At 43.8% G+C, this 14,287-nt stretch overlaps 1 protein-coding gene across 9 annotated transcripts in view; it reads left to right on the top strand.

Moving 5' to 3' along the window:
* LOC132818064 (coiled-coil domain-containing protein 9-like) overlaps nucleotides 1-14,287 on the top strand; it is a 292,055-nt gene that overhangs the window by 196,066 nt on the left and 81,702 nt on the right. For all 9 annotated transcript variants that reach the window (XR_009644952.1, XM_060828707.1, XM_060828708.1 and 6 more), the window contains one exon: nucleotides 3,434-3,486. Coding sequence is in view for 8 of the 9 variants with exons in the window: in XM_060828707.1 (XP_060684690.1) it covers nucleotides 3,434-3,486 (53 nt within the window). In the remaining variant the exon portion in view is untranslated. The remainder of the gene's footprint in view (nucleotides 1-3,433; nucleotides 3,487-14,287) is intronic.

Raw genomic sequence — 14,287 nt, forward strand, 5'->3', positions numbered from 1 at the left:
CTTCCAGCACTTTGGCTAGGTCACCATGTATTCACTTGGCAACTGTCTTCTGTGCCACCTGTATTTAAACAACATCTTCTAGCACTTTATCTATAGCCTTGTATGCCTTAGCATCACAAGCACACATCTAAATATTTATTAAATGTCATGAACGATTCTCCCTCGGCCATAAGCAGAGAATTCTAGATTCCCACTAACCTCTTACTCTTAAGATGAAACTAACCTACATACCCTTCATTTTGCTATCATCCATGTGCCTATCCCAGAGTCGCGTAAATGTCCCTGATGTGTCTGATTGTACTACCAATGCTGGCAATGTACCCACATGCACCCACCATTCTCTGTGTAAAGATCCTACCTCTGACATTTCCCCGAAACCTTCCTCCAATTATCTTAAAATTATATCCCATTATATCCATATCTGCCCTAAGAAAATGTCTCTGACTATTCACTCTATCTATCCATGCCTTTCATCATCTTATACACCTCTATCAAGTCAGCTCTCATCCTTCTTCACTCCAATGAGAAAAGCCCTAGCTCCCTCAACCTTTCTTCATAAGAGATGCCCTCCAGTCCAGGCAGCATTCTGGTAAATCTCCTCTGCATCGTCTTTAAAACTTCCATATCCTTCTTGCAATGAGGTGACCAGAACTGAACACAATATTCCAAGTGTGGTCTAACCAGGGGTTTTTTAGAGCTGCACCATTACCTCATGGCTCCTGAACTCAATAACTCTGCTCATGAAAGCCAACACTCCATAAGCCTTCTTAACAACACTGTCAACTTGGATAGCAGCTTTGAGGAATCTATAGATGTGGGCCCCAAGATTCCTTATTCCTTGACACTGCCAAGAACCCTGCCTTTAACCCTGTAATCTGCATTCAAATTCAACCTTCCAAAATGAATTACCACACTTTTTCAGGTTGAACTCTATCTGCCACTTCTCAGCCCAGTTCTGCATCCTGATGGGTCTGTAATTCCCAGGGTTATCCCTATTCCCTTTCTTGAATAAGAGAATAAAATTACCTCCATTCATCTGGTACTACTCCAGTAGACAGTGAGAATGCAAAGATAATTGCCAAAGGCGCTGCAATCTTTTTCCTTGCTTGCCGTAGTAACCTGCACAGTTCCTGTCTAACAGCATTGTGATTTCCTCCTCCCCCAATTAAATACTTTCCCATACCTTCTGCTCCTATCCCTCTCCACGACTATAATATCAGGAAGTTGTGATCACTATTACCGAAATACTGTCCCGCCAAGAGATCTGACACCTGGTCTGGTTCTTTGCCTCCCCTCCTGACAAAATCTGCTTCATCCAAAATATTTACACAAAGGAGATCCCAATCAGTATTATGGAAGTTGAAGTCACCCATTGGCAACAACTCTGTTACTCCTGCACCTTTGCAAAATCTGCCTCCCAATCTGCTCCTATGTCTCTGTTGCCATTGAAGGATCTATAGAAAATTCCCAATAACGTGACTGTTCCTTTCCTGTTTCTGATTTCTACCCATATTGATACAGTAGACAAACCCTCCAAGACAACCTCCCTTTCTACTGTCCTTTGCTGTATGCACTATCTTTGACCCTCTTAATTTTATATATTACAATCTTGTCACCCCTCAGTTTCTTCTGTTCTAAGAAATATAACTCCAGTCTAGCCAATCTCTCTTCATAACTAAAACTCTCCAGACTAGGCAACATCCTAATAGATCTTAGTAACTTGTCTAGTACAATCACATCCCTCGTATAATATAGATTCTAGAACTGCACATAATTCTCCAACTGTAGCCTAGCCAATGTCTTATACAGTTCCAGCATAGTCTTCCAGCTGTTAATTTTTATGACTCGGCAAATAAAGCAAATAAATTTTGACTGCACGTTCGGCAATAAGGGATGTACAGTGGTCTCACCAGCAATACCCAGTCCCACTGTGTAGCTACTGTCGGGGCCTACAAACTGCTCCAAACCTTGAGATTAGATTAGATTAGATTACTTACAGTGTGGAAACAGGCCCTTTGGCCCAACAAGTCCACACCGACCCGCAACCCATCCATACCCCTACATTACTACGGGCAATTTAGCATGGCCAATTCACCTGACCTGCACATCTTTGGACTGAGAGAGGAAACCGGAGCACCCGGAGGAAACCCATGCACACAGGGAGAACGTGCAAACTCCACACAGTCAGTCGCCTGAGGCGGGAGTAGAACCCGGGTCTCTGGCGCTGTGAGGCAGCAGTGCTAACCACTGTGCCACCGTGACTTCCTTGCTATTTCTTATCTCCACCCAAACTGAATCTACCTTTCAGTCCTTGGAACTGAGATCATTTCTAGCTACTTTGCTTGTCCTTTATACATATTCAAGCATATTTGACATTTTGGAAGTACAGGAAAAAAGGTAAAAGAGGTTGAGTAGCTTTGTTAGGGAAGGGCACATACTTTCAACATGGGTTTTTGCTGAAATTCGGTTAGGAGAATTGTTCCTTAATCATCCTCTGTGGATAAGATTTCTTGCTCTTCCCTCAAGTTGTGTCTGTGCCACTGAACCCCACATTGTCTCTGCTCACTCTCTCACTCATGTTGAATTCTAGAAAGTCTTCTCGATCACCTATATGCAAATGGTTTGTGCAGTAATCTTAAAGTCTGCAGAAATGTTCCTTCATTCCCTATAGACTACTGATACTTTAAACAACTGCAGGAGACTCTATAGTGTGTAAGATTGAAACAGTGGTTCGAAGAAATAAACCAACAATTAACCTGCAGGTAGTTGTGGTAGAAAGAGTTGATGGCAGAGGGTTTAAGAAGAGTTGTTCTTCACGCAGCTTGATGTAGCACGCAGCTCTTTATGTTTGGAGTGTGGGCTTATAAAATAGCAGCATCGGTGTTCAATCAGTGTTGTACATCAGTGAGTACCGTTTTCTACCTGTTCTCCATGTGGCAATCTGACGTTAGTTAAAAATCACACAACACCAGGTTATAGTCCAACAGGATTATTTGGAAGAACTAGCTTTCCTACATCAAATAGCTGTGGAGCAGGATCATAAGACACAGAATTTATAGCAAAAGATCATAGTGGCATGCATGCAACTGATACAATATATTGAACAAATATAATCAGTTGTGTGGTTTTTTTTCAACTTTGTCCGTTCCTGTCCAACACGAGCACCTCCACATCATATCTTATATTAAATCACATCTAAATCTTGATATTAAATTTCAGCTTTCCAGCATTGATTAGGTTTAGAATATATTTTATAAATCTTAACAAAATGAACCATTTAACATTGGGCTATGAAGAATTTTTTTTCCTGCATACTGCGATGAAACAGTAATAAATTTGTAAAATGAGATTTTCTTCCATCCAGATGACATCATCCCAAAGTGCAGATGTTTCAAACTTGCATTTTCTTATCAATTGTTTATCTTTTCACAAGGTTTCGAGAAGATTTTGCTGTGGAAAATGAGCTTGGTTTTCATAAAAGAAAAGGTCAGTGTTTAAAATTGTGTAGTACATACTAATTAAAAATTATACAACTGGAGATGGGTTGCTTGAATTAAATAGTGGTAATCTTTGTAATTACACATCAAGGTGATAATCTTTGGATTTGATGGAGTTTATGTTACTGAATTCTCCAATCAATAAATAAATTCTTAAGCTTTCTCATGATTGATCTATAATGTATAAGCACGTTAGTGTCTGAAATATTTTGTTGGAATCAACATCCTATGCAAAAAAAAATGTATATTTACAGCTTAGTTTTCCTCCTATGGAATTCCATTCCGTCTTTGCAGCTGTTAAACATAGATTATGGCAGTTCTTCTATAGGACCGAAAGACAAGTTATTTTATGTAATTATAGATATACAGTGCATTGTGTTCCTTTACTGATTCAGCTACAGTTTTTAATGTTACAGCCCTCTCTTTTTTTTGTTAAACTCATTCTCAAACACATCACTCCTATACTCAATTAAGCTTCAGCTTTACCCAGTCCTTCATTTTCTTTGCATTACTTCACTCCTCATAATGTATTGCTGTCTAAGTCTAATCTCAGTCCATATGCGCTGCATTTGTTTCGTAGCCAAACTCATTGATTGCACTGTATCCAACAGATGAATTCCTGACTTTCATTTGCTTGCTAGCCTTTTTTAAAAATCCTATTTTGGAAAAGAGAAGCGCAGTGTGTAGGATGGGGTGGTGTTAAGGATGAAACTTGAAGGCCCATGCTACATAAAGTCTGGCTGCAGTAAGGATTCTCTGGTAAGAAGGAACACATTTACATCCTTCGTAATCAATGATAGAGGTACTCTGAACTCATAGATGGCTGGTGATAAAATTAAATATATTCTTAACCCACATGCTGACTTTATTTTACCCATATCTGATCTGAGAAGATGGAGTTCTGTGATTGTTATGAACATATTTTTTCTCAGCTAACTCATATCCCTTTCTGTTGTTTTTGAGGTCCTTCATATGTACAGGTCAGTGGAGATACACAAAAGTATTCAGGGATTCTCATTCCTTCTTGAGGCCTTGCTGTCGCATAACATATAGCTTGTGCCACTACAAATATCACATTTCATTTGTTAGAGATTTAGTTGGGTTTTCATCCGGTGATAGCCCTCTAATGTTGTAAAGCGTTCTACAGTGATTCAAAAGAAAGATATTCAACAAAACTTCATACTGAATTACATAAGGAGATAGGAAGGCTGATAACTAAAAACATAGTTAAAGAGGCAGGTATTTACAGAGTGCATAAAGTAGGAAAGAGGTCAACTGTGACAGGTTTACTGAATGAATTCCAGAGGTTATAGGCATTGTCATCTGAAGATGGGGCAACTAATGGCAAAGTACTTAAAATTGGAGAGAGTTATAAACTGACATTTTGTGCCCCACATTCTGAGGGCAGGCTGGCACACGAGATGTGTTGCCTACACTCTTCAATTGGTATTCTGTCATCACTGGGGTAGTTGTCACGCATGTTGTCTAGCAGCCTAGCTGCAGAATCTTGGCAGGTGAGTGGGGCACAGTAGAGAGATGCTTCATTCAGATTTGGACATATTGAGTGAGTGGGAAAACGCATGGCAGATGAAGTACAGTCAGTTCTGCTATAATGTGTGTTTAAACGCAGTCATGATTTGGAGATGCCGGTGTTGGCCTGGGGTGTTCAAAGTTAAAAATCACACAACACTAGTTTATAGTCCACCAGGTTTATTTTGAAGCACTAGCATTCGGAGCGCCGCTGCTTCATCAGGTGAATGTGGAGAATAAGATTGTTACTGAAATTATATATTGGAAAAGACCTGGATTGTTTGTTAAGTCCCTCATCTTTTAGAATAACCAGGTTGGTTTCAGTTCATTAATATGTAAATTGCAAAGCATTTTTTAAAAGCTACATTCTCGAGTACACTTTAACAATTGGTGTCATGTCGGCCCAGATAAGGTATTGAACGTGTTAACTCCCTGTGAGGCTGTCTGTGCCACAATGGTCAGACTGATTCTAATCTAAGAAACAGATTTACAAAATCTTACATGGATTCATGCAGTTTTCGAGCAAAATATAATGTAAGTATAAATTCACCCCTCAAACCTGTGCATGTGGGCGTATGTGTGTGTGACGGGGGTAGGGGGCTGTGGTCGGGGAAGTTATGAGTGTCTGTGAGAGGGTGTGTGTATTGTGTGAGTGAGAATGTAAAGGGGTTTCAGTGTGTGAGAGGTTGTGTGGGAGTGTATGAGAGAGGGTCTGAGTGTGTGTGTCGTGTGTGTATAGTGCAATAGGGTCACCTGTAGTGTGACATCAACCCAAGGTCCCGGTAGCAAAGGGCCTTGGTGTAACCACACCTAGAATGTTATGCTCTGTTCTTCTGATAAGAGACCAAAACTATGTCCTAGTTATGGAGGGAGTGCAGCAAAGGTTTACCAGACTGATTCCTGGAATGGCAGGACTGTTACATGAATAGAGATTGGATTGGTTAAGATTACATTCACTGAAATTTCACAAATTGAGGGGGGAAACCTACAAAATTCCGATCGGTCTGGACAGGGTAAATACAGAAGGGTTGTTGCCACTGACTAGGAATTAAGAAACCAGGGGTCAAACAATTTAAGGATATGAGGCCATTGAGGACTGAGATGAAGAGAAACTTGTTCACTCAAAATGATGAGCCTGTTTAGGATATGGTGTCAGTTATTGGAGAGTAGTTTTGTACAGATCAGTGATGCAATTGCAATGAACAGTAAAGCTGTGACTAAGGATCTGTTGTCCTGTTTAAGGTGGCAAGATTCCTTCATTCTGTGTGTAATTTTGAACATTGTTATTGGGAGGCCTGTTAGTACACTGCAGATTTCTGCCTGTATCTCAATAATTATTCTTTCTATAAGCGGTCACCAGTGTCCAACTGAACAAAGCTTGGAGCAAGCTCATGCACTCTGTTGTAGACTCTCCGCAGTTCCCATTGTTTGCTATATCTCACTTGTGAAATTAAAAATCATCAGGTGAAAACTAACATGGATCAGTGTGTAAGGAGAGGAACAGTGGAGAAATCAGGCAAAAAGAACTCTGAAAGCTTGAATTGGATGTAAATTCTGTTGTGATGTGTCTCCGACTTTCATCACCATCAGAAAAAATTAAACATGAGAGAATTTAAGATGCAAACCAGGTCCAAGACACTGAGTGGGATAGTCTGATTTTTGGTCTAACTGTGATTGAAGGGGTAAAAATCGGCGATATGTAAATTTGGGTTTCCTTTCTCCCGGAAGAATGTTGTTAAACTTGGGATGTTGCTGGGACTGGAAGGTTTGAGTTCGAGAAAAAGGAGCATCAGAGGCCGAGGGGGAACCTTATAGAGGTTTATAAAATCATGAGGGCATGGATAGGGTGAATAGCAAAGGTCTTTTCCGCAGGGTTGGGGAATTCAAAATAAGAGGGTATAGGTTTAAGCTGAGAGGGGAAAGATTTAAAAAGGACCCCAGCGATCACTTTTTCACACAGAGAGTGGTGCATGTTTAGGATGAGTTACCAGAGGAAGTGGTAGAAGCGGGTACAATTACAACATTTAAAAAGCATCTGGATGGGTACATGAATTGGAAGGGATTAGAGGGTTATGGGCCCAATGCTGGCAAATGGGTCTAGGTCAGACTGGGAAGTCTAGTCTGCATGAAGGGTCTGTTTCTGTCCTGTATAACGCTATGAATGACCCACATCCATTGATGGCTGTTGCACATGTGAAGGCCTGAGTGGGCTGAATTCTGATCTGCATTAGTGTGCTATGATTTAGTTATTTTTCTAATCAATCTGTTCAGAGATGTTATTACACATCACTGGAGCAGTTGGAACTTGAACCTAGACCTGCTGACAAGTGGTAGGGATACCACCATTGCACTACAAGAGTCCTGTACAACTGGCTTATGTTTATTTCTGTCATCATGTAACTGAACTTCACGTTGGTCAGTGTCGAGAGACTCCTGATCCCCATAGCTTCACCATTTGCGGTTGTTAACCATGACATCTGTGGGGAATCAACTGCAGTTCTCCTCTCCTCCCTTGATCCTTGCACTCACTTCTGCAGTAGGGGAAAGATATATTTTCAAATGTTTGGGAAATAGGGGAAAGATATATTTTCAAATATTTTCAATTTGTTGGGTGTGATGAACAAAGAGAGGCATGAATTGCAGAAAGATCAAGCTGAGTAGCTGTGTTATGATGTTGAGATAGAGTGATATACAGGACAGCGTATAGGTGAATGTACAGGTTTATTGACCTTTCCTGATGTGGGGGTGACTTTGAGTCCATGAATGTGGCGGTGTTTTCCCTGCCCTTGATCTCCTGAGCCCAAGCAATGCCTGACCTGTGGCAACCGCAAGTTTTAGCCTCAATTTTCTGGGAGAGAGTCATCATAGAATCCCTACAGTGTGGAAGCAGGCCCTTCGGCCCAACAAGTCCACACCAACCCTCCAAAAAGTAACCCAGACCCATTCCCCTATCCTATTACCCTACATTTTAACCCTGACTAATGCACCTAACCTGCACATCCCTGGATACTATGGGCAATTTAGCATGGCCAAATCACCTAACCTGCACATCTTTGGATTGTGGGAGGAAACTGGAGCACCCAGAAGAAACCCACGCAGACATGGGGAGAAAGTGCAAACTCCACACAGACAGTTGCCCGAATTGAACCCAGCTCCCTGGTGCTGTGAGGGAGCATTGCTAACCACCGCCATGCCGCCCCATAAGTCCATCCAACAGTACATCAAAGAAGGCATCACTAAAACAGAATGCAATATTTGATCACCCTGAGGCCATATTCTGAAGTTGCTATGCCAAAGAACTCCTCCAGATCCCTTCTTTTGATCATCCCATTAAATACTGCAATTGAAATTGTAAATCCATATAATGCCCATTGAAGTATAATCGATATCACACCCAGAAGTAATGTTGTACTGAGTTGGTCACATTACAGTTTCACAGACAGAGTTAGTAACTGGAATTACTTGACATTGTTTTTTTTTTACCAATTTCAAAACCCTATCCTTCCTAACACATCTCAAACCTAGTGCTAGAGCCTGTGGTGATCCTCAGATGACCATGTCTGTGGAAACGTTTTATTTACTTGTGGGACATAGCTGTTGCTGGCAGAGCCAGCATTTATTGCCTGTCCCCAGTTGCCCTTGAGAAGATGGTGGTGAACCACTACAGTCCACATGCTGGAGGTTGACTCACACTGTCCTTAAGGAGGGAATTCCAGGATTTTGACTGAGCAACAAATGAAGAAACAATGATGCATTTCCAAGATGGTGAGTGGCTTGGAGGGGATCTTGCAGGGGGTGGTATTCCCATGTTATCTGCTGTCCTTATCCTTCTAAATGGAAATAGTGGTGGGCTTGGAAGGTGCTACCTAAGAACCTTTGAATTTATGTTGATAGTACATACTAGGAGAAAGTGAGGACTGTAGATGCTGGAAATCAGAGTCGAAATTGTGGTGATGGAAAAGCACAGCAGGTCAGGCGCCATCTGAGAAGCAGGAGAATCGACATTTGGGCATAAACTCTTCGTTAAGAATGAGTCTTGTGGACCAGTGGGCTGAGAGATAAATGGGAGGTGGGGTTGGGGGCAAGGTAGCTGAAAGTGCAACAAGTACATGAAGGTGAGGGAGAAGATGATAGGTCAGAGAGGAGGGTGAAATGGATAGATGGAAAAGGTGATGGACAGGTCAGGAGGGTGGAAGGTTGGAAGCTTGGGACTGGGATAACGTGGGGGAGGGGAAGTGAGGAAACTGATGAAATCCACATTGATCCCATGTGGTTGCAGGTTCCCAAGACGGAATATGAGGTGTTCTTCCTCCAGGCGCCAAGTGGGAAGGGTTTCCTAATGGAGGAGGCCCTGGATCTGCAGAGTGGGAGGGGAGCTGAAGTATTCAACTACGGAGCAGTGGGATTGGTTTGTGTGAGGGGCCCAGACGTTGTCTGAAACAATCTGCAAGTTGGCATCCTGTCTCCCCAATGTAGGTGAGACAACATCGGTGCAACGGATACAATAGATGACATTGGTAGAGGTACTGGTAAATTTCTGTTGGATCTGGAAGGATCCTTTGGGGCCTTGGACGGAGTTGAGAGGGGAATGATGTGGGCGCAGGTTTTGTATTTCCTGCAGTGGCAGAGAAAGCTGCTGGGAGGCATGGATCTGACGAGAGAGTCGCGGAAGGAATGGTCTCCAAAACACTGATAGGGGGTGGGGAGGGAAATATATATCTGGTAGTGGGGTCCATTTGTAGGTATCGGAAGTGGCAGAGGATGATGCAATATATGTGGAGGTTGGTGGGGTGGAAGGTGAGAACCGGAGTTGGTGGGGGGAGGGCGGTTCTGTCTCTGTCTTTGTTGCGTAGGGAGAGGTAGGGTTCAAGGACGGAGGTGTGGAAGTGGAGGAGATGCGCTGGAGGACGTCGTCAACTATGTGGGAAGGAAAATTGGGATCTTGGAAGAAGGATGCCATCTGGGATTTTCTAAGGTGGAATTGGTCATCCTGGGAACATATGCAGTGGAAGCGGAGAATTTGGGAATAAGGGATGGCGTTTTACAGGAGGTGGGGCAGTCTAGATATTACACACTGCTGCTATCGGGCATTGATGGTGGATGGAGTAGATGCTTGTGGATGTGGTGCCACTTGAAGTGGGCCACTTTTATCCTGCATGATGTCAAGCTTCTTGAGTGTTGGTGCTACACATACAGGCAAATATTCTGTCATGCCCTTGACTTGTGCCTTGTAGATAGTGGACAAGCTATCGGAGTCAGGAGGTGAGTTACTTGCTACTGTGTTCTCATGGTAGAGGTGTTAACATAATTGATGCACCGGAAACAGTTAACTGTCAGGCTTTTATTTAAATTCAAACTCGGCAGTTCAACTCTAGTCAAGGTATTGCCCTGGGGAATGCCCCTACAAATGACTGTCTCCAAGCTTTTGACTAGTTGAACATGTTCTTCATTTGCATAGAATAAGCCCCTGCATATGAGTACCTTGGCTTTTAGCACTCAAGTGAGTCACACTGCAAGCCTGACTATTACATTCAATTGCTTTTAACTCGCTTTGAATTCTTTGCAAGATTGGAATTGTTCAGCAAATGTTGTCCAGACCTGGAATCCAATCTAATGTTGGATGCCGTGTTCTGAGTTTGTAAGCACAGACTGATTGAGTACAGTCAGTGCCCTGCTTATTGTGAACAAATAAGGGGATCTTCTTGATTGGTTTAGTACTAACAGCCAGTCTTTGGGACATACTGCCTATGTAGCTGGCATGAATGGCATTCGACCAGAAAATAATCAAGGCACCTAATTGAATGCTGGTCTTTACATCTAGAGGATTGGAGTATAAGGTTACAGATGGTATACTGCAATGATACAAAGGCCTCGTTAGACCCCACTTGGAATATTGTGAGCAAGATTGGACACCAGTTAGGAAAGATATATTGGCCTTGGCGGCAGTACAAAATAGGTTTGCAGTAGTGATGCTTAGAATCCAGGGGTTAAGTTCTGAGGAGAGATTGTACAAATTAGGCCTGTTTTCTCTAAAATTTAGAAGATTAAAGGGTGATCTGATCAACGCCTTCAAGATACGAACAGGAAAAAAATAGGTTAGATAGAGATAAACTGTTTGGGGATTTTGGAACAAGGGAGCATAGTCTGAGAATTAGGGCCAGTCTGTTCAGGAGAGATGTTAGGAAGCATTTCTACACACAAGGGCGATGGATGTCTGGAACTGATTTCTATAAAGACACGAGATCAGTTGTTAATTTTAGATTTGAGAGAGAAACATTTTTGTTAAGCAAAGATATTAAGGAAACGGGCCAAAGACAGGTATATGGAATAAGGCCACAGCTCAGGAGTGATCTTGTTGAATGATGGAACAGGCCCAAAGGGCTGAATGACCTCCTCCTGATCTTATGTTCTTATTCAATACAAACATTGCAGATACATTGTGAAATGTAATGTTGTTCTTAAGAAGCATCACTGCACCCAAAATGTTTGACTCATGGTTTCTTTCCACAGATGCTGACAGACATACTAAATTTCTCCAATAATTTCTGATTTTGCATCAAATTTCCAGCATCTGCAGTTTGTTGCTCTTTTGCTTAATGCTTTTATAGGATTGGCTTTCCTTGTTACAGTGTTGTAGGTAAATTATCACAAGTTAACTTTAATTTTACTACTTATTAACAAATCTCACAGACAATCAAATACTGAAACAATGACTTAAATCTTATTTTGTGTAGCAACCAAAATAAGACCCCTCAAGTAAGCAAGTTAAACCTCACAATTCAACTTGGCTATTACCCAATTAATGGTGGAATTTAGCTATGATTCCAACTAACAGTATCTGTCTGTGGATGTCCAGGATTCAGTCCTTGTGTAGTGCTCTCTGGAGTTCTGCTCCCAAGGAATTCTGAAGTTGCATTCTTATACAATACACTGTATTCCATCCTTCAAGTTTGTAGTGTGGTATTATTTATGATTGTTTAGGCTTTTTCATTCACAATATTGACTACTGCTCTGAAAGCATCAAGTCTGCAGCTTGCATTCTTATCAGAACTAGCTTCCCTGTTCCTTGTTATATTTGCTGAAAATGTGTTGCTGAAAAAGCGCAGCAGGTCAGGCAGCATCAAGGAGCAGGAGAATCGATGGTTCGAGCATGAGCCCTTCTTCAGGAATGAAGAAAGTGTGCCAGGCAGGCTAAGATAAAAAGTAGGGAGGAGGGACGTGGGGGGAGGGACGTTGGAAATGTGATAGGTGGAAGGAGGTTAAGGTGAGGGTGATAGGCCGGAGTGGGGGTAGGGACAGAGAGGTCAGGAAGAAGATTGCAGGTTAGGAAGTTGGTGCTGAGTTCAAGGGTTAGGACTGAGACAAGGTGGGGGAGGGGAAATGAGGAAACTGGAGAAATCCGAGTTCATCCCTTGTGGTTGGAGGGTTCCTAGGCGGAAGATGAGGCGCTCTTCCACCAGCCGTCGTGTTGCTATGGTCTGGCGATGGAGGAGTCCAAGGGCCTGCATGTCCTTGGTGGAGTGGGAGGAGGAGTTGAAGTGTTGAGCAACGGGGTCCTTGAGTTGGTTGGTCTGGGTGTCCCAGAGGTGTTCTCTGAAGCGTTCCGCAAATAGGCGGCCTGTCTCTCCAATATAGAGGAGGCCACATTGGGTGCAGCGGATGCAGTAAATGATGTTTGTGGAGGTGTAGGTGAATTTGTGGTGGATATGGAAGGATCCCTTGGGGCCTTGGAGGGAAGTAAGGGGGGAGGTGTGGGCGCAAGTTTTGCATTTCTTGCTGTTGCAGGGGGAGGTGCCGGGAGTGGAGGTTGGGTTGGTGGGGGGTGTGCACCTGAGGAGGGAGTGGTCTTTTCGGAACTCTGATAGGGGAGGGGAGGGAAATATATCCCTGGTGGTGGGATCCGTTTGGAGGTGGTGGAAATGACGACGGATGATATGATGTATATGGAGGTTGGTGGAGTGGTGGGTGAGGACCAGTGGGGTTCTGTCCTGATGGCGATTGGAGGGGCGGGGCTCAAGGGTGGCGGAACAGGAAGTGGAGGAGATGTGATGGAGAGCATCGTCGATCACGTCTGGGGGGAAATTCCGGTCTTTGAAGAAGGAGGCCATCTGGGTTGTACGGAATTGGAACTGGTCCTCCTGGGAGCAGATGCGGCGGAGATGAACGAATTGGGAATATGGGATGGTATTTTTACAGGTGGCAGGGTGGGAGGAGGTGTAGTCTAGGTAGCTGTGGGAGTCGATCGGTTTATCGTAAATGTCCGTGTTGATTCGGTCGCCCAAGATAGAAATGGAGAGGTCTAGGAAGGGGAGGGAGAACTCTGAGACGCTCCAGGTAAATTTGAGGTCGGGGTGGAAGGTGTTGGTTAAGTGGATGAACTGTTCAACCTCCTCGTGGGAGCACGAGGCAGCGCCGATACAGTCATCGATGTAGCGGAGGAAAAGGTAGGAGGTGGTGCCAGTGTAGCTGCGGAAGATGGACTGTTCCACATATCCTACGAAGAGGCAGGCATAGCTGGGGCCCATGCGGGTGCCCATGGCTACTCCTTTGGTTTGGAGGAAGTGGGGGGATTGGGGATTGGAAAGAGAAGTTGTTCAGAGTGAGGACCAGTTTAGTCAGTCGAAGGAGGAACTGACACCCTCCTTCGACTGACTGAAACTGACACCCTCTTTTGACTGACTGAACAATCAATACCCTTCCACTGACACCCTCCTTCGACTGACTGAACTCAAAGCCCTCCGCTTCTTCCTTTCCCGCCATACCAACCAGTACCCTTCCACTGACACCCTCCTTCGACTGACTGAAGGGATAGACACAATGGCTAAATGGCCTCCATCTGCTCCCAGGAGGACCAGTTCCAATACCGAACAACCCAGATGGCCTCTTCCTTCAAAGACCGCAATTTCCCCCAGACGTGATCGACGATGCTCTCCACAGCATCTCCTCCACTTCCCGCTCCTCCACCCTTGAGCCCCACCCCTCCAATCGCCATCAGGACAGAACCCCACTGATCCTCACCTACCACCCCAACAACCTCCATATACACCGTATAATCTGTTGTCATTTCCGCTGCCTCCAAACGGACCCCACCACCAGGGATATATTTCCCTCCCCTCCCTTATCAGCGTTCCGAAAAGACCATTCCCTCCGTGACTCCCTCGTCAGGTGCACCCCCCCCCCCATCAACCCAACCTCCACTCCCGGGCACCTTCCCCTGCAACAGCAAGAAATGCAAAACTTGCACCCACACCTCCCCCCTT

Source organism: Hemiscyllium ocellatum, chromosome 8 (genome assembly GCF_020745735.1).
Source record: "Hemiscyllium ocellatum isolate sHemOce1 chromosome 8, sHemOce1.pat.X.cur, whole genome shotgun sequence".
Lineage (NCBI taxonomy): Eukaryota > Metazoa > Chordata > Chondrichthyes > Orectolobiformes > Hemiscylliidae > Hemiscyllium > Hemiscyllium ocellatum.